We start from the raw sequence: 19,248 nt of genomic DNA, 5'->3' as shown, positions 1-19,248 counted from the left end.
AGCCGGGGCCTGTCCGCACCCCACATTCCAGTAAGTCATGAGGCCGGGAGTGCAGTGGACTGGGGCCGCCTCCCCGCCCATGCCTGGAACAGAAAGAGGATGGACGCACTCCCACGAGGTTTGCAGAGGTGAGTGATTAACTCCCAGCATCCTCCCGGCAACCCGGGGAGAATTATGTCCACTGAATAAATGAGGGGAGTGAGGTTCCAAGTCTCAGGTCACTCGGGGATAAGGCCCTGGCAGAGCTCACTCTGCCTCCCTCCCTCCCTTCCGGTCCCCATTCTGTCACAGGCAGGCAGGCAGGCGCAGGGGGCCTCCAACTGAGGGAGGGGCACCTCAGTTGGTGACTGGGAGCTCAGAGGAGGAAGAAGGCTGTGAACACTGGGACAGTCACGGAGGGCTCCCTGGAGGCGGAGAGAGGCAGGTCAGCAATGCCGGGGCAGACAGGGTTTTTGGTGACATGCAGGGAGGAGCAGGGACACTCACTTCCTCCCCAGGTATCTGACGTCCTCCCACCAGCTGCTCCTCGGGCCCCCCATGGCCACCTCCTCCTGCTTCTCAGCAGCTCCCCGGGGAGGGTCTGGAACCAGCACGATAAGCAGGACCAAGGCTACAGCTTCCAGGCAGGGCATGACCTGGGCACGGAGGACCCAGGATCTCAGGGCCACACATACACCCCTGCGACCCAGGAGATCCTGCACGTGGCTGAACCATGTGGCCCAGGCTCCGGGAGGCTCTGTGCCCTGGGAGGGGTGGGGCAGGGGGCTCATTTCCTGACTGCCCCTCACCCCTCACCCCTAGGAATGCAGCCTCTCTGGGGAGTAGGGTCCCCCTGGGACTTCCCTCCATACGGTCTGTTCAGTGATTGCTCTCTTGGGGTCCGTGAGCCCACGTGGCTGAGGACTGGCACCGACTGGGGTTCTCACCACCTCCACCTGCCAGGCCACTTCTGCCCTGGGATGTCCCCACCCTTGTCTGTCCACCTCTGAGATTCCAGGAGGCAGCACGTACTGCCCCCTCTTTGCAAGCCACTTGCTTGAGCTCACGGCCTGAGCAGACCCAGCGGCCAGCATCTGAATCCAGGGCCGTGACCTCCACAGTTCACGTTCTGTCAAACGTCTGAAGCTGCCAACGTCTGACCACCCCCCACGGCGCCAGCTACCGTGCCAAGTGGCGAAGGCCACTGGAGGCTGGAAAGTCCCTGCCTGCCCAGGGGGGATCAGAGGAAGAACAGGAGGCTGGACTCACTCGGAGGGCCCAGCGCCAGTTCCCGGTCAGCTGCAACACGGCCGAGCCCAGCATGTAGCCCAGACCACTGCGGCAGAGGATGGACAAGGGGGTGGGCAGTGAGGGGGGGGGGGTGGGGCGGGGCAGTGGGGGGGAGGGGCAAGGGGATGGGCAGTGGTGGGGAGGGGAACGGGAGTGAGGGGGGAAGGGCAAGGGGATGGGCAGTGGGGGAGGCCCAGCCTGAGCCCAAGGCTGCAAGGCCAGCCTGAGCTGGGGCGCCCCACCCCAAGGGGCCGGCTCTCTGCTGCTCACAGCCCTGTCACAGGAAAAGTGAGCCACATGAGGCCCAGATGTCCACTGCCCTTGGTCAAGTCACCGTTGACCTCTGGCTTCAGGCCCGTCTCCAGCACCACTGCCCCTGCCTCCCTATCCAAGGACCCAAGGCTCAGCCCTGCCTGAGTCAGGCAATGCCAGGAAACCTGGCTCAGAGCTCTTGGGCCCGACTGCAAATCCACTCTGACCTCCCCCACCCAGGGGAGCCCGCCCCGGCCCCACACGCTTCCCCAGGCAGGCCTTCCCAAGCGTCCTACGGGGTAGGAGGCATCTTTATTCCCTCGAACCCTCAACACAGCCCATCAGCCAGTGTTCTTGCCCCCCCCTTTACAGATGAATAAACTGAGGCCCAGGGTGGTAAAGGGACAAAGCGAGGAAGGAGCCCTCCTGGTCTGATGCCCTCCTACCCCAGCCCAGACTATTCTGGCTCCTTTGGGCCTCAGTTTACCACCTGGGGAAGCGGGTCCTGGGTGGCACCAACCTTCCGACAGGGATAAAGATGTAGAAGATGGCCAGCACCCGGGTCCGCTGGTCCCTCACAAAGAGGTCGCCCAGAATGGTGGGCGCGATGGTGGAGTAGCTGGCCGAGCCGGTGCCCACGACTCCCCGGGACAGGAAGAACAGCCAGGAATACTGGGCAGGCAGGCACAAGACCCCAGTGAGCCCCAAGATCACCCTCGGGGTGAGGGACCTGAGCGAGTGTCAGAGGCCCCAGGTCCTGGTGACAGGAGCCCCCCCCCCCCCACCCTGGGGTGGAGGAGGGGATCTGGACTCACACACGCCTGCTACAAGCCCAGCCCAGGTCCCCACATCACACGGGTGCCCCCTGCTGGCGCCTGCAGCCACTGCCTCCCCACCCACTCTCCCACCGCCCAGGGGAGCCCTTTTTCTGGGCCGTGCCTTTGCCAGCCAGGCATAGGCCCCCAGACAGTGGCTGTCACCTCCACCCGCCCCCCACAGGCAGCAGCGGGAGGTGCAGGAGAGGAAGTCTCCCGCTGAGAGAGTCTAAGGGGGGTCCTCTCTCCGCCCTGGATGGCGCCCCTGCAGCCAGCCTGGAGCCCACTCATGTTTTAACGGGAAGGAGCAGGTGGTGGGATCAGGGGGCAGATCCAGGGCGCCTTGCAAGGAGGAGGGCACCCACCTGGGGGGAAATGAAGGAGCTGGAGAGGCCCGCCCCTGACCAGAGCAGGATCCCAATGCTCAGCGTAGCTTTGCGGCTGTGTCGGTCGCCCAGGTAGCCAAACACAGGTGCAGACAGCAGCAGGCAACCTATGAAGACTGGAGGGGACAGGCCGGGGCCTCATGCATTCCCCCGTGGTGGTGGGCGCGCAGACGGGCCTCCGGGCCCGCAGAAGAGGCCTGGCTCAGGTGCCGCAAAGCTGGCACCCTGGCAGTGGGTGGAGGCCACACGACCCACGGCCCCGAGTCAGGGGAACTGGGAAGGGGGTGGAGGGAGCTGGGCCGGCTCAAATCCCGGCTCTGCTGCAGGCTCGCTGTGCAGCCTGGGGTTACTAACTCCACCCCTCTGAGCGTCCCCCCCCCCCCCCCCCCCCCCCCCGAGCCGCCAGCGCTCGGTGCACGCCAGGCCCCGCGTCTCTGCGGAGCTGTCCGTCCCCTTGCCTGGCTGGGCCAGGTCCCATTTTGCCGTCACACCCCTGCTGGGGGCGGGAGGCAAGGGAGGCCTGCCCGGGCCTGCGGTGCAGACCTGCAGGGTTTAGAATGAGTGCAGTCGTTCCCGGAGGCTGGAAAAAGGCCTGGTTTTCCTAAGCAGGAAGAACATTCCCCTGACACCGTCAGTTGTATTTGTTCCATTTTTTTAAAGTAAACCCTTCTGAATTGGGAGACCGGGTTAACGAACGCGTTTGCTACTCTGTGAAGACAAAGAAACTGCCGCGTTTTCGCACGACTCTGCACCCTCGCAGCTCGAGTCCCTCACCTGAAACCGTCTCCACCCTCCGAGGGGGGGGGGCGTGTCCGCGGCCGCAGGTGAGCGCGGCGTCCGGACCCGCCTCCGCCCGAGGCCCCGCCCCACGCCTGGGTCCGCATTCGCTGAGCGCTCGTGATCGACATTGCCTGAGCCTAATGAGCGTCCAGAATCGTCCCAGCCCCTCCCACTTCGCCCCACCCTCTCTGGTATTGGGTGGAGCCGTGCGCGGTTGCAGAAATTAGGCCAGTTTTGACCTACAAAAAATAAGGCAATTTAAAATGGTTCGACCTAATACTCCACAGAGAATGGTCTTTGGTGCCAGGGACATTTATAATTTTAATAGCTACCTCCAAAATAGGCCTCCAAAAAAGGCTGTATCCGTTTACACTCGTGCGGAAGCGCGTATCTCAGCTCCCTTGATATGATCAGTCACTTTGTTCCTCGTAATGGTTGAGGCACAGACGGTGTCTCGCTGATGTTTTAATCTGCATTGTCCTTATGTCAGTTCCTGTGCTCACACTTTCTGCCCATTTCTCTCTTGGGCCCTTGTGGGAATTGCAAACAATTTCTCCCAGGCCTTTACGTTTAAGGATTTAAAATGCAAATTCTGGGCTCGCATCCTGACCCAATGACTGCTTAGCTGTGTGACCTTGGGCAAATTCCTTAACTCTTCTGTGCCCCTCGAATCAACTATATAATGAGATAGCATTGTGCTTCCTGTAGAAGGTTATCGAGAAGATTCAATGAAGTTAAGCATATTAAAAAGGCAGTGACTAGCTTTATGTTAATGCCTAATAAACGTCATCCATTGTTGTTACTAACTGCATTTATAGTTTCAATCATGTCGAGTTTACCTTCTTTACCTTGGTGTCCTCAAATGTGTCAATACTCCCCGTGTGGTGTTTCTTGTCTCCTTAATGCATCTCTTCTCTACCCAAAGGTTATAAAAATACTTCCCCAAAAGTTCTAATACTTTTATGAGATTCGGGGCAGGGATTCTTTATAAGATCTAAACACCTTAAACCCACAGATGCCCTGAAATGGAGAACCTTGTCCCCAAAGGAAGGCACACTCACACACACACACACACACACACACACACACTCCTTTGTTCCTATAGCATCCAATGACTTCTGTGACAAATGGGAGCGATAAAAGAGAAGCGGGTTAAGAGGACTCCACAAGAAGCTGCCTGGATTTGATCCCAGCTGTGTGACCTTCAGCAAGCCCCATAGCCTCTCTGTGCCTCAGGTTCGGCATGCATAAAATGGGCATACCTGCCTCGTGGGTTTGTTGTAAAGATTAAATGAGTTAATACCACAAAACACTTGCGATAGTGTTGGGCACATGGTAAAGGCCACATCATTAAATGTTATTAATCAACGAACTAACTCCAACAGCCAGTCTGTCCCTTTGGAAGGGGAGGGGGTCTGACCACTGCTAACCCCCACCCTCTGCCCCACTCTTACAGCTCAGCCACGGCTGAGTCAGGGGCTCCCTCCCTCCTGCAGACACAGGGTGGGTCTCAGGCCATTTCACGACAACCCAGAAAAAGGCGAAGACTCACCCGAGGTCACCGGAGACAGCCTGGTCATCTGGTCATCAACCCCACTGCCTTCTCCACATAGCCTTTGGGCTGCTTCTGCAGAGTTGAGCCTCCCTTCACACACCCCCAGGCACACGCACATCCTCTCTACACACTCACACACATACACGCACGTACTTTCTCTCTCTCTCTCTCTCTCTCTGCCCCTCTCCCTCACCTGCACAAACTCCTTCCATGACATCTCATTTATCACCGCTTTGTAGTAATAATCCTGTTCACCAGGGAGAGGACCAGGGGGGCAAATATCGACTCACCTCCCATTATCTGTTTAACCTAGAAGTTGCGGGGTATCGAGCTGAGATGGTCTCGCTTTGGCTACAGAAATGACTGGAGACCAGCACCGGCCTCAGCCCTGAGACAAGAGCAGTCAGAGCGGACCTGGGACGGTACACGGTGGCCTGCTAACTCTTTTCCTCCGGTGCCTTTTAAAGACGTTTATAGAACTACGTACCCCTTCATGCGTTTTCAGCCAACATTTACGACGTTCTCATCCTAAGTTTAAATAATTGCTAAGGATGTGATTTCCATCGTTATTGTATTTTTTTACACGATAGTTTCATCTAAACCCTTGGGGCCACAGAGGGGTTCATTGCATTCGTGGGAAACATCTGCCGTCTACAGACATCGCTTTAATGAGCAAACCGGTCTTTATTCGCCGAATCGATCCAACAAATCAGGATGATCGCCTGTGAGAAAGATACTAAATATTTCAAAGATATCTGAAATCAATGTGTTGACACCCATCCCTGAGACAACATCTTGCTTCTGAATGCTAAATTAGAGATAAATAGTAGACTGTCACGCCAGCAGGAAGACAGACAAGGCTTGGCATTTGGCCACGGGTCTGTGGCCTGGAGGAAACACCCCTAGTGGGTTTGTACTGACACCCTCTCTGCTATGCTCCCACAGCCTCGCACGGGAGCCCAGCATCTGTGAAGGGTCCCGTCTGCATGGTACCCTGGAGGCTTCCACACCCCAGGGCTGGGCGTGGAAGAAACACAGAATAGGGAAGAGGGACATTTTCCTGCTTGGAGGGGTGAGGTGGGAAAGAGGAACCAGGAGCTTTCTCTCAGGCAGGTCCATTTTAGGAAAGAAAAACACAGGCTTGAGGGTCCGTAAGCGGATTCTCTCCCAACTCTGCCCGTGTAGCCCCTGAAAGGTTTTTGTGTATCCCCAGGGTTCCCACTTGTCGCAAGACTGTTGGGGGAAGGAGGGTCCACAGAGAGGGGCACACGGGTGCCGGTTACATGTTGGGTGTGTGCACACGTGCGTATCCGGTGTCGTGACAGCGAGTGTGCCCATGGGGGCACGTGTGTGTCACCGTGGATGGAAGGTGTGGCTGGTCCCCACCGCTGGACTGTAGGCCCCGTGGGCCCAAACCCCATCTGAACACATGTGGGAAGTATGTCTGTCTGTCTGTCTGTCTGTCTGAGTTCCGGGGGCCAGATTCTTCAGGCCCACAGGGGAAAGCACGTGTCGGGATTTCTCAACCCCAGCCCGTCTCTGGCCCCGGCCGGGCTGCATAGGCACAAGAGAGCACGCCACAGTCACGATCTGAAGCTCAGGGGCCTTCTCCAGCCGTCCTCCCCGCTGCTGCAGCGTCTCCGCTCAACGCCGAAGTCTCTGCTCAGGCACCGGGCCCACCTGCTCCCTTCTCCTACCCACACTGCCCTCGCGCCCAGCACCGCCCTTCCTCAGCGTCCCCTCCTCTGTGCCGGGGGGACTCAGCGGGGCTCAGCCTGGCCCCCATTTCCCAGCAGCTGGAACGAGGTCCCTCCCCAGCATGAGCCCAGGGCCCCAGCTCCACCAGGGACTCACCCCTTACCTGTCTGAAGCAAACCAGCGCGGCTATCACTGATCTCAAAAAACTTCTGTACGTCCAGCAGCACTCCTGTGGACAGACGGACAGCGCTTAGGAAATGGGGAGTGGCCCGCAGGGCTTCTAAGGGCAGCTGCCCCTGCGTCCGGGACAGGGCCCCAGCGGGCCAGCACAGGGGGTGACTCGGGGCCCCCGGTTCTCTTCCTCTCTGTCCCACACGCACGTACAACCACACGCGCACACAGACAGGGGAGCACGTCCGCACGCCCGGGAGCACATATCGCAGAGGTCCAAGTGTGTGTACGCGTTCGGACACATATCGTACACCCCGGGACACAGACGCACGCACACACTGACACGTGCACAGAGAGGCGCCCACGTGTCCCACACACGCGTGCCAACCTGCCACCATCGTCAGAGTGACGGGAGGCTCCCCGTGGCTGCACAGCTGCTCGCTCAGACTACCGGTGGGTATTTTTGTTTGTTTTGTTTCCTTTTAATTTGTAGAGAGAAAAAGAGCACGCAAGCAGGGGAGAGGGGCAGAGGGAGAGAGAATCGAGGGCAGGCTCCAGGCTCAGCGCAGAGCCAGACGCGGGGTTCGATCCCACGACCCTGGGCTCTCCACCTGAGCTGAGAATCAAGAGCCAGACGCTCAGGCGACTGAGCCACCCGGGCCTCCCTAGACCACGGTGTTAATGGAAGTCCCTGGGACTGCAAGGCCGCAGCCCTGCTCGGGTACACGCACCCATGCGTGAGCATAGGCGTGCAGAGACACGTGTACACACGCGTGTTCTCCCAGACGCACGAGCAGACAGTCACGACAGTGCATGTGAGTGCTTCGGAGACAGGCCCCACTTAGGTCCGACCTCGGCCCGCCTCCCTGAGGGTGGCAGGCCCTCCAGGGTCTTCCTAGGCCAAGGCCGGTGCCATGGGCACTCGGCTCAACCCAGAGGGAGGAGACGGCCTGATACCAGGCTCCGATCCCCGAAAGCACAACTTCAGGAAGAGGTCGTCCAAGCGGAGGCGCCTGGTCGTCCGAGCTGTGAGGCCCTGGCCAAGTCCTTAGAAAGAAAAGCAATCGTCGTTCTCGTTGGATTATGAGGTGGGCGAGGCCCAGGCCCCTGAGCGGGGCCCTGCGCCTGTTCCCTGAGAGGCGGGGACTGTCACTGTCCCCCCCCACACACACAGGATGAGGCGCCCTCCCACCAAGTGCTGCCTGCAGAAGCGGCCACACGGTGGGGAGGAAAGCCCCACACCCACACGGCTGAGGCCCGTCGGCAGGTAAAGAAAGACCAAAGAACCAGACAAGAGAAGAGATTTTTGTAGAGACATTTGCTTTGGCCCCAGATGCACAGCGTCTGGGCACGCCACGCTGTATGTGTTTCCTTCCTTTTGATATCTTTTTTGGTTAAGTTTATTTGCTGGTATTTTGAGAGCAAGAGAGCGTGCCAGCTGGGGACAGTCAGAGAGAAAGGGAGAGAGAGGATCCCAAGCGGGCTCCGGGCTGCCAGCGTAGAGCCCGACCCGGGGCTCGAACTCATGAACTGTGAGATCATGACCTGAGCCCACACAAGAGTCTGACGTTCAACTGACTGAGCCACCCAAGCGGCCCCTCTTTTTCCCCCCTTCTTAGTATTTTTAATTACGTGAATAAGACGTATTCGTTGGGGAGAAAAACACTAATAAGTCAATAACTACACGAAAATTCTGTAGGATCACACTGGTCTCCATCTTCTGGGGTGAGGACTGGGCCCTAGTTTGGGATCCTCCCGGCCTGCTTTTCACCTTTAGGCCATCTTCCCCCATGGCATCTGGCTGCCTTGAAAACCTCCTACCCCCCAGCAGCCCCGGGCACCTCTCCGCATGGTTTCACTTCTCCAGGCCTCCTCCGCCCGGTCCCTGAGGCCAGAGGAAGTGCCCACTAGGAAGGAGCTCCCCAGCCTGCAGGCCTGCAGGACTCCAAACCGATGACTGACCCGCCCCCAGGCCCTGCACCCCTGCCCGGCCTCGGGCCCTCCACCCAAACCCTCAGCCCCCTTAGCCCCGGACTGGCCCCCTGTCTTGTTTGCACCAATCTGAGCATCTGAGCATAGTCCCCCCCGCACCCGACCCAAAAAATCATCCGTGGCTCCCCATTGCCTCAGCAGAAAGCCCCAGCTCCCAGCCTGGCAACCAAGGAGCCGTGATCTGGCAACAAGACTCTTCTAGAACAGTTCCCTGCGCTCCCCTCGTCAGCTCTGAGCACACCACACACTTCCGCCCCGTGGGCCTTGGCCCACGCTGACCCTTCACCCAACCCGCCGGCTCCCTGTCTTGCCGATCTGCTCGTCCTTCAAGACCCAACCCGAGTGCCCCCTCCTCTGGGTCCCGCCGGAGCCCTCAGTCACCGTCCTGGGGCCACCCCGCTGACGTCCCTCCTGCCCTGTCCGGTGCTGCCATGTCCTGTGATCCTCCGAGCTCCGCCCCCTAAGCCCCCCAGGCTGGCCTGTGAGTCCCTCTGCCTTGCAGGAGTCCCGGTGACGAGCTCCCCCCTCTGCCCCTCGAGGTGGCCATTCCGGAGCTCAGGAACCACCAGGTGGACCCCTCCCCGGGTCTCCAAGCCTGTAGTTAATGTTCCTTCAGCCAGTTGTGAATGAGTCCGTGATGCAGAGAGAAAAGGTTAAATCTTGAAGAATAAAGGAATGAATGAGTCGGTGAATGTGCCAGTAACAGGCAAAACAGGGTAGCCCCGGGGCCTCCAGGAAGGAAGTCAGAAAGTGCAAGGTTTGCACACAGCCCGCTGGCCCAGAAACCCGGCTATTCTGGGCCAGGCTGCCGGTCTGCCGTCCACACCCTCACGGGGCACCCCCAGAGCCTCCGGGCCTTCGCCCTGCTGCCCTCACCCACCCACCTCCTCCCTGCACCCACAGCTGTGTGCATACACCCTGTCTGGGGCTGAATTGGGAACTCGATGCCTCCCTCCCCGGTTCGGGCCTGGCTGAAACCGCCCGCCCCTCCTCCAGGGGTGAGAGCGGCTGGGACGTCTCCACGAGAAGACAGTTTGCTGGGCGGTGGGTGCCGTGCGTCCACAGCGCCAGCAGGTGGCCGGGAGCCGTGAGTGACAGCAGGTGCAGCCCGGGACGCCCTCCCCCCCTCACCTGGGATGATGAACCAGTGCATGTAGTTCAGGAGGTTGACATAGCACAGCACCGCGGCGGCCGCGTGAGCTCTCCAGAGGGGCAGGCTCCAGGGGGCGGATGTGGTCCGAGGGGGGCACTGTCCCAAGCCCGAGGCCCCAGGAAGACCGCCTGGGCCCGGGGACGGCCCCTGAGGCCCCTCCGGCCCGGGCTCCCCGCACTCCGCGGACATGCCCCCAGCCTCACCCGCCTGTAGCTCCTGTCCCGGGACAAAGGCGCATCAGCTCTGCACCGACTCACTTCCTGTGGTTTCCCAGCGTCCTGACCTCAGAACAGCAGCCCCAACTGCACAGGTTCCTCCTGAGCCCACTGCGGCCTCGCTGGAGAGGTTTCACCACCCCAGACTCTGAGGCCCGCGAGGGACCCACCCTGGGGGACGGGACGTTATGGTCCCTTGACCCGGCCTGCAGCTTCGGTGGCCGCAGTGAGGAAGTGAGATGGGACAGGAAATGAGAGGGCTCTCCAAAAGAGGGTCTGGCTGCCCAGACAAGACACGGGCTGCGAGTGCGGGAGGTGAACGGGGTCACATCAGGAAGGCTGGATGCCGGCCAGGCGAGAAGCCCCAGCAGGACTGTGCACGAGGCCACCACGGGCTCCGGGCTGGTGCCCCACCTGGAGAAACGAAGGTGGCGGAGGGGCGCGTACAGGAGGGCAGGCTGTATCTGTCATAGATACAAAACCCAGGGGGACGTTGTGATGAGGGGCGAGATATCAGCAGGGTCTCAAGGCGTCTCTTTACAGTTTATGAGTAGCGGGGTGCAGGGGGAGTAACCACACCGCACGGGAATCAGGCGACATCTCAACCAAGGGTCGAATTAACACCACCAACCAGGTCAGGGGTGTCGTGCTCCTCCACGTGAGGCCCCGAGCAGGCCAACGTCACCTAGGGGTGACCACATCTAATGAGGAAACGTCACACCCGAATTGAGGCACGCTATGTTTTTAATACACTGTGTTTTAGGAAAGTTTTAGCAAAATCGAGCAGAAGGTTCAGAGGTTTCCTGTATACCCAGCCCCACACATGCAGAGGGGGACGTCGGTCACAACTGATGAACCCACAGTGACACCATCACCCAAAATCCACCCCTTACGTTAGGGTTCACTCGATGTCGTACGTCCTGGAGTTCAGACAAATGTATGATGTGCACCCACTCTCACAGTATCACACAGAGAAGTTACATTGCCCTAAAAATCCTCTGTGCTCTGCCCCCCGCCCTGCCCACCGCTGACAACCACTACTGTGTTTACTGTCCCCATAGTTGTGCCTTTTCCAGAAAGCTGTAGAGTCAGAATCACACAGCAGGAAGGCTTTTCAGACAGGCTTCTCCACGTAGCAAAATGCATTTAAGGTGCTTTTATGTCTTTTTAGGGCTTGAGAGCTCACCCTTTTCTGTGCTGAATAATGTTCCACTGTCTGGATGGGCCACGGTTCGTTTATCTGTTCGTCTACTGAAGGACATCTTGGTTGATCGCAAGGTTTGGCAATTTAAATAAAGCTGCCCAAATCATCTGTGTGCGAGTTTTTGCAGGCACTGAAGTTTCAACTCCTTTGGGTAAGGCTGGTGATTGCTGGATTGTATGCTAACTGTACGGAACACTTTGTTTTGTTTTGTTTTTAAGGAACTGCAGTATTCAAAAGTGTCAAAGTCATAAAAGACTAAAAGGCGGAGGGATTGTTTCAGAGTAAAGGAGATGAAGATCAGCGCATACACGAGACTGTGTCCTGCCCTGGAGAGAAGGGCACGTTCTTGGATACACTGTGTCCTGCGCTGGAGAGAGGGGCACTCGTGATCGGATACACTGTGTCCTGCGCTGGAGAGAAGGGCACATTCTTGGATCAGCTGATGAGATTGGAACTCAGAAGGCAGACCAGGAAGAAATACACCAGCATCCAACGAACTGAAGTTGGTAACCGTGCTGTGGTTACGTTTATGAAGCCCTTCTACTGAAGTGTTTAGGGGTAACGGGCCACCGTGTACGCACCTTACTATCAAGTTGTCCAGGAAAAAATTAAGAGACGGTAAGAAAGCAAATGGGACAAAATGGGTAACGACTTTGTGGGTTTTGGGGCGCCTGGGTGGCTCAGTCGGTTTAGCGTCCGACTTCAGCTCAGGTCGTGATCTCGGGGTTTGTGAGTTCGAGCCCCGCGTCGGGCTCTGCGCTGACAGCTCGGAGTCTGGAGCCTGCTTCCGATTCTGTGTCTCCCTCTCTCTCTGCTCCTCCCCTGCTCGCACTCTGTCTCTCTGTCTCTCAAAAATAAACATTAAAAATAATTAAAAACTTAAAAAAAAATAGGCGGCCGACTTGAACAGGTATCTCCGAAGAAGACGTACACATGGCCAATGTGCACATGAAAAGATGCTCACTTTCACTAGTCATTAAGGAAATGCCGATCAAAACCACAATGAGGGGCACCTCGGGGGCTCAGTCGGTTAGGGTGTCCGACTCTTGATTTCGGCTCCGGCCATGATCTCACAGTTCATGAGATCAAGCCCCATGGCGGACTCTGCACTGAGAGCTCAGAGCCTGCTTGGGATTCTCTCTCTCTGTCTACCTGCCCCTCTGTCTCTCTGCCTCTCTCTCTCTCCAAATAAATAAGTAAACTTACAAAAAACCAGAATGAGAAACCAGTTCATATCCACTGAGATGACAAGAATTAAAAAAAAAAAAACTAATTAAAAAAAAAAAGAAAGAAGAGAACAAGTTTGGTGAGGATGTGGGGGAAACAAGACCCTCGTACATTGCTGGTGGGAATGGGAAATGGCTCAGCCCCTGTGGAAAACAGTATTCCAAAGGTCAAACTTAGAATCACCCTATGACCAGCAGTCCTCTTCGTAGGTATAAACTCGGCAGGATCAAAACCAGGGACTCAAGCGAACGAATGTCCGTAGAAGCGCTATTCGTAATTCACAACATGCGGAAACAACCCCAACGTCCATCAGCTTACAAACGGGCGAACTGAATTTGGTGTGTGAGCGCAGCAAAGCAAAGGGTTGAGGTCCGGATCTCAGCTACCGTGCCCACCCTCGAAAACATCATGCTAAAAAAAAAAGGAAAAAAAAAAGAAAACATCGTGCTAAGGGAAAGAGGCCAGACGCAGGAGGTCAGACGCTGTAGGATTCCATTTATACGAAATATCCTGAGTAGTTAAGTCCCCAGAAGCAGAAAGCAGACCTGTCCCTGCCAGCGGCCGGCCGGGAGAGACAGGAAATGCTTCGTGGGTTCGAAGTCTCCTCTGGGGGGTGAAACGTTTTGGAGCCAGACAGAGGTGACACCGAAAGCACCAAGTGCCACTGAAGTGTGTGCCTCGAAATGCTTAAGATGTCATGTGAATTTCGCTTCAACTTTTTAGGAGAAGTCCAAGCAGGGGCGCCTGGGTGTCTCAGGCAGTTGAGCGTCCAGCTCTTGATTTCAGCTCAGCTCATGATCCCAGGGCCGTGGGCTCAAGCCCTGATCCAGGGTCTGTGCTGAGGGTGTGGAGCCTGCTTGGAATTCTGTCTCTCCCTGTGACCCTCTCCCCCGCTCACGCTCTCTCTCTCTCTCTTTCTCAAAAATAAAATTGAAAATAAAAATAAGTAAAAAATTAAAGCAAACCAAGAAAGAGCCAGTCTGGAGACATGACGAGAATGTGAGCTTTGCATCCTGAGAGGCCAGGGTTCAAATTCCAGTTTTGCTTCTTCCGAGCTGAGCCGTGTGTCTAAGGCAAGTCCTCGACCTCTCTGGGCGCTGTGTGTCTAAGGCAAGTCCTCCACCTCTCTGGGCGCTGTGTGTCTAAGGCAAGTCCTCGACCTCTCTGGGTGACAGAAGGTCAATTGAGCCCAACAACCGAGACAAGTGCAGCCTTCCCCGCGGGGCCAGGGAGGGGAGGCTGGCCTCTATTATTGCTGTCAGGGTGAGGCTCACCCTCCCGCCCCAGGGGGTGGTCCTGGGGAAACAAGGAGGGCTGGGAAGCAGGTGCTCCAGCAAGAGCTCCCACAGCCCCGCAGCTAAGGGCCTGTCCGAGCCCCGGCCATCTGTTCTTAGGCCTGACTCAGCTCTCTGTGCCTCAGTTTCCTCACCTGTAAAATGGGATAATAACAGAACACAGCTCCTAACCTGCTATGATTGCCGTGCGGTAAACAAGGTCACGTGTGAAAAATGCCCCGAACTTTGCCTATTGAGGAAGCGCTGTGGGGTTTCCCTGGCACATGTACGGGGGACTTTGGTCCCGGCCCCGCCCTCAGAGACCAGTGGCATCCCCGGGTATGAGTGTGCGAGTACAAACGGAGGTGCACAGGCACACAAGGCACACAAGACCTTTGCCCCTTGTGAGCGCGAGACGGGGCTGCTCACGGTCGCCCCGCTCCAGAGTCCAGCCCTCACTAGGCAAGGCCGGGACGCCACCCCTCCAAGGACACGGGATTTGTCCCCGGGGGGTTCTGTGCCTGGAGGCCAGCAGGGCGACACAGTCACAGATGTTCGGGTAAGGCCCGGGTTCCAGCACCGCGAGGTGCCACCAGGACGCGTCCCTCCTTCGTCTTCCCTATTTGGGGAAGCGCTGGGGGGTACCCCCCCCGTGTGAACCCCGGTGCTCGTGGTGGTGCTCGTGGATGGCCCTGTGAACCCCGGTGCTCGTGGTGGTGCTCGTGGATGGCCCTGGAAGGTCCGCCCAGCTTCCAGGTTGGGGTGTGCGTCTGGCTCTTGGCCGGACTGAGGCCCCTCGAGGGCAAGTCTGGAAGTGCACCCCGCAGACGCTGATGCTTTGCCCCAGGACCCGCGTCCTGCTCCCAAGAACACAAACACTTTCCCACGACAGCCACATGAAATGCTGTTTTTGACGGGTGGGGCAGACAACTCTGTGACTGACCTGGAGCCCCCAGTCACAGGAGGACGCGGGCTGGGGCTGGGACCCCCCGATGGCTGCGGATCCTTCACCAGGGAGCGGGGGGGACCCCTCCCAGGCACAGCAAGAGCCAGGGTGTCTGCAAACAGAGGTTTAACATGTTCGAAATCACTTTCCCTTGAAGTAAACGTGCACCCCTGGGCACTAGCCCGCAAGACTTGGGAGAAGGGACCCCGGCAAGTACTTCACGCCCACGTTCATGGCAGCACGAGAGGCGGACACAAGCCAAAGGGCCACCAGCGAAGGAACCTACAAGAACAATGTGGCCCCTCCACACGGTGGGGGGTCATTCGGCCTCATAAAGGGAGAACGTTCCGACACCTGCTGCAACAGCACGGGTGCCCCTGCGGGACGCGACGCTGAGTGCAGTGAGCCGCCACGGAGGACAAGTACTGCGTGATCCCGCTCAGAGGAGGGACGCGGCCCAGCCACAGTCGTAGAGACACAGAAGGGACGCTGGGCGGGGGCCCGTGCTTCACGGGGACAGCGCTTCCGTGTGGGAAGGTGGAGAAGTCCTGGGGACGGACGGCCGTGGCGGTTTCGCTGGTGAATGAGCCCCATGCCCCTGAGCCGAACACCTAAAAGTGGTTCAGTGGGAGCACCTGGGTAGCTCAGTCGGTTAAGCATCCGACTTCAGCTCAGGTCAGGATCTCACGGCTCATGGGTTCGAGCCCCACGTGGGGCTCTGTGCTGACAGCTCGGAGCCTGCTTGGGATTCTCTCTGTCTCTCTCTCTCTGTCCCTCCCCCACTTGTGCTCTCTCTATCTCCCTCTCTCTGTGTCTCAAAAACAAATGAACTTTAAAAATGATTAAAATGGTAAGTTTTATTTTGTGTATGTTTCACCACAATTAAAAACAGAAAATGCGGTATCACACTCTCAGAAAAAGCGGTGACATTCTAGACTCCAGGTTTCAGGGGACTGGTCAGATAAGTGATGGAGCCCCCGACAGTGCTTCCCGCCCTGTTGGTCTGCATTGATCTGAAGTGTGTTCAGGATATGGCAGCGAAGTGTCCATCAGAGAGTACAAAAAGCATGTGCAGTATGACCCCGCTGGGGTAAAAATTATAAAAGTGAATACAAAAAAGCCTTAGGAGTTGGCCGGTCACAATCCCCTCGGCTGTTTGTCCCCATAAACCCTGACGAATGCAGTTTATCTTCAGCACAGGCCCTTCCAGAGGGGTTCCCGTTGGAGTGTGAATTTACTGGCTGTCCCAGCTCAGAGTCTCTCCTGAGCCCAGTGAGGCGTCGGCCATCGGGACCGTAGTCATCTGCAGGCTCGACCGGGGCTGGAGGGATCACTTCCAAGGGGGCTCACTCACAGGGCTGGCAGGCTGGATCTGGTGCTTGGCTGCTCTCCTGGCAGTGTCTGAGCGTCCTCGGGCTGTGGTGTGTGTCCTCGAGTGTCACAGCGTGGTGGCCAGTGTCCTCCAGTGCCTTGCAAGACCTCTCCTCTGGGCCACCCGGGCCAGCCCGGCTCGCTGTGGGAGGGGACCGCAGAGGGCATGCATGACCACAGGAGGGACGCTCCCTGGAGACCCGCTTGCAGGCTGGTGAGCACGCCTTTGCCTGGAGGCTGTCATCCCACTGGTAAGAAGGTTCACGCGTGTCTTTCCCCCAGGACCCACATGCCCCCCCCCCCCCAGCTGCCAGAGACGCCCAGGGTGGGCAGCGTGGGGGACTGTGAGTGAGGAAGACGGGCAAGGGAAGCAGCCTGCGCGTGAGCAAGCCCCTGCCACAGCCGGCCAACCAGCACAGTGCCGCCTGAGAGGGTGGCACTCTCCCCCGGGGAAAAGGGGCGTCACTGGACCCTTCATGATCGGAGGGCTTGACAAGTGCCTGGTGTGGATTCCCCTCTGGGCCTAGCAGGTGGCAGATGCCAGCAGCTGTCCTGAGCCGAAGCCCCCAGCTAGCAGGAGGCGTGGGGACAGAGAGCCGTTGGGCACGGGAGCCCAAGCCCAGGGGCGCCTCGCTGAGCTCCACGCGGTTCAAAAAGCCCCAGGAGCCTGAGCTCCAAGCGGCTCAAAAAGCCCCAGGAGCGTGCGCCGCCCGCGGACCCGGTTTCTATAGCGACACCCTGTGGCCGCACGAGGTAACTGCGGGCACGAACGGCGCCTGCCGCGCTGGGCCCTCTAGACTCCGGGTCGCTCGGTCACTCGAGGAGGGGCGGGGGGGGGGGGGGGGGGCTCTTGCTAATGAGGCAGTAGCGAGCAGGGCCTGATGGGAAACCCCGCGTCAGGACCGTGTGGACTCGGAACCGACCACCTGCACGGCGCGTGCACACGGGGACCACCGAGGAAGGGCGCACCCCAAGGGGTTCATCGCACTCGTCCCAGCTCACAGAATTACAGGTGATTTTTTCCCCTTCTCCTTTCCTTTCCTTTTCTTTCTTTTTTTTTCCTTTTCTTTTTTTTTACTTTCTTTCCTTACAGCCGATAATGACATTTGCAAATACTAACATAGCACCTACCATGCGCTGGGCGCTGCAACCCCCACGGATTGGGTGTGACGATTATACGGACTTTTCAGGTGAGGACACGGGCACGAAGACTGAGTGAGGGCCCCGTCTGGCTCTAAATGTGCTCCTATCCCTGGAAATCTACCTTCTTGTCTTCTATGTACCAATGTTTCTGTAATAGCATTAAAAAAAAAAAGGAACGAAAAAGTAGTGGCATGCAGAGTTTTTAGAATCCCACACAAAATAACGCAATGGGTATATGTTAACTAACTTGGATTGAAATTTAAAAGTAAACTAAAAAAAATAATGTGGGGCGCCTGGGTGGCTCAGTCGGTTGAGCGTCTGACTTCAGCACATTTATGATCTCGCAGTTTGTGGGTTCGTGGGTTCGAGCCCCGTGTCGGGCTCTGTGCTCACAGCTGGGAGTCTGGAGCCTGCTTTCGATTCTGTGTCTCCCTCTCTCTCTGCCCCTCCCCCGCTCAACTCTCTCTCTCAAAAATAAACGTTAAAATTTTTTTAAAAAACAATGCAATGGAACAAAACAAATCGCGCTTGACTATGTGCTGCACCTGCCTATGGGTCACCTATGGGACACCTCCTATGGGTCACCTCCTCCAGGAAGCCTGCAGGCTTGGTTCAGTGCTTACTTTTTATCATACTTACTGCTCATTTTTGGTATTTTCTGTCTCCCCCACAGGTCAGCAAACCCTTCAAGGGAGAGGCGATGTGTGAGCCCTTTCCACCTCCCCCGGGGTCTGGCCCGGGAGACTTGACCAGAGCAGGAAGGCAGACGGACGTTCTGAATGAGTGAATGAACGTTGCTTCTCAGGCCGGCAGCCGCACAGCCTGGGAGTAATGGTAGGTCTCCGTTTCCACAAAGGTGTTTTTGTCGCTCTAGCCTTGACCAGAAAAATAGCTAGAACTCTGTCGCTTTTTGAAAGCAGGACCCCACACACTTTCTCAGGGACCGTGCAGAGGGAGTCCTGTTTGTGCAAAGATGTCTCCCCAGTATACTGCACTCAGGCTCTCTCTGCACACAGGGGCGTCTCTCTGTGGGTGGGGGAGGGGGGAGGGGGTGACAGCTAAAGGTCATAGGGCATGTTCTAAAGTTGACCGTGGTGATGGCTGCACATCTCTGAATAGATCAAAAAGAAAACCACCTGAACTGTACATTTTGTATATTTATTTTTGAATTCTGCATTTTATTTACTTTTTATTTTTTTAACATTTATTCATTTTTGAGAGACAGAGAGAGAGAGAGAGGGAGCATGAATGGGGGAGGGGCAGAGAGAGAGGGAGACACAGAATCGGAAGCGGGCTCCAGGCTCCGAGCTGTACCACCAGTGCCACAGTGCGTGGCACTCGGGCCGAGCTCAGTCACATTCCGATAGGGAAAGGGATGCATTGCTGTGTGGTTTCAGGCGGGTCAGTGCTGTTCTCTGACCCTCTCCGTGGAATAAAGCCATGTGCCTGGGGGCGCCTGGATGGCTCGGTCAGTTAAGCCTCCGACATCAGCTCAGGTCATGATCTCCCAGTCTGTGAGTTTGAGCCCCGTGTCAGGCTCTGGGCTGACAACTCGGAGCCTGGAGCCTGCTTCCGACTCTGTGTCTCCTTCTCTCTCTGCCCTTCCCTGCTCATGCTCTGTCTCTCTCTCTCTCAAAAATAAAAGTAAACATAAAAAAATTTAAAAAAAAAAAAAAAAAGCCGTGTGCCGGGCTAAGCTCTTTGCTTCTGAAGATGAGGTCAGCCTTTAAGGGGCGCTGGAGCTGGGGTGAACAGAGACCACCAGGTGTCGCCAAACACCAAGAGGAGCCCTCCTTC

The 19,248-nt window shown here is 57.3% G+C and overlaps 1 protein-coding gene across 13 annotated transcripts in view; it reads right to left on the bottom strand.

Moving 5' to 3' along the window:
* The window catches only part of SPNS3 (SPNS lysolipid transporter 3, sphingosine-1-phosphate (putative)), a 35,509-nt gene extending 25,018 nt beyond the window's left edge, over positions 1–10,491 (bottom strand). For 8 of the 13 annotated variants that reach the window (XM_047831973.1, XM_047831975.1, XM_047831974.1 and 5 more), the window contains exons 1-6: positions 10,050–10,491; positions 6,919–6,984; positions 2,702–2,838; positions 2,042–2,193; positions 1,249–1,315; positions 487–635 (exon numbers count right to left, since the gene is read on the bottom strand). In XM_047831973.1, coding sequence (XP_047687929.1) covers positions 487–635; positions 1,249–1,315; positions 2,042–2,193; positions 2,702–2,838; positions 6,919–6,984; positions 10,050–10,260 — 782 coding nt within the window. In that variant the 5' untranslated portion in view covers positions 10,261–10,491. Of the gene's footprint in view, positions 1–19; positions 353–486; positions 636–1,248; positions 1,316–2,041; positions 2,194–2,701; positions 2,839–3,496; positions 5,780–6,918; positions 6,985–10,049 lie in introns of those variants that run through there. The other 5 variants (XM_047831980.1, XM_047831983.1, XM_047831976.1 and 2 more) reach the window with 4 other exon arrangements.
* Positions 10,492–19,248: the final 8,757 nt, after the last annotated feature.

The sequence above is a fragment of the Prionailurus viverrinus genome, chromosome E1 (genome assembly GCF_022837055.1).
Source record: "Prionailurus viverrinus isolate Anna chromosome E1, UM_Priviv_1.0, whole genome shotgun sequence".
Taxonomy (NCBI): domain Eukaryota; kingdom Metazoa; phylum Chordata; class Mammalia; order Carnivora; family Felidae; genus Prionailurus; species Prionailurus viverrinus.
This window is presented reverse-complemented; position numbering and strand designations above follow the sequence as displayed.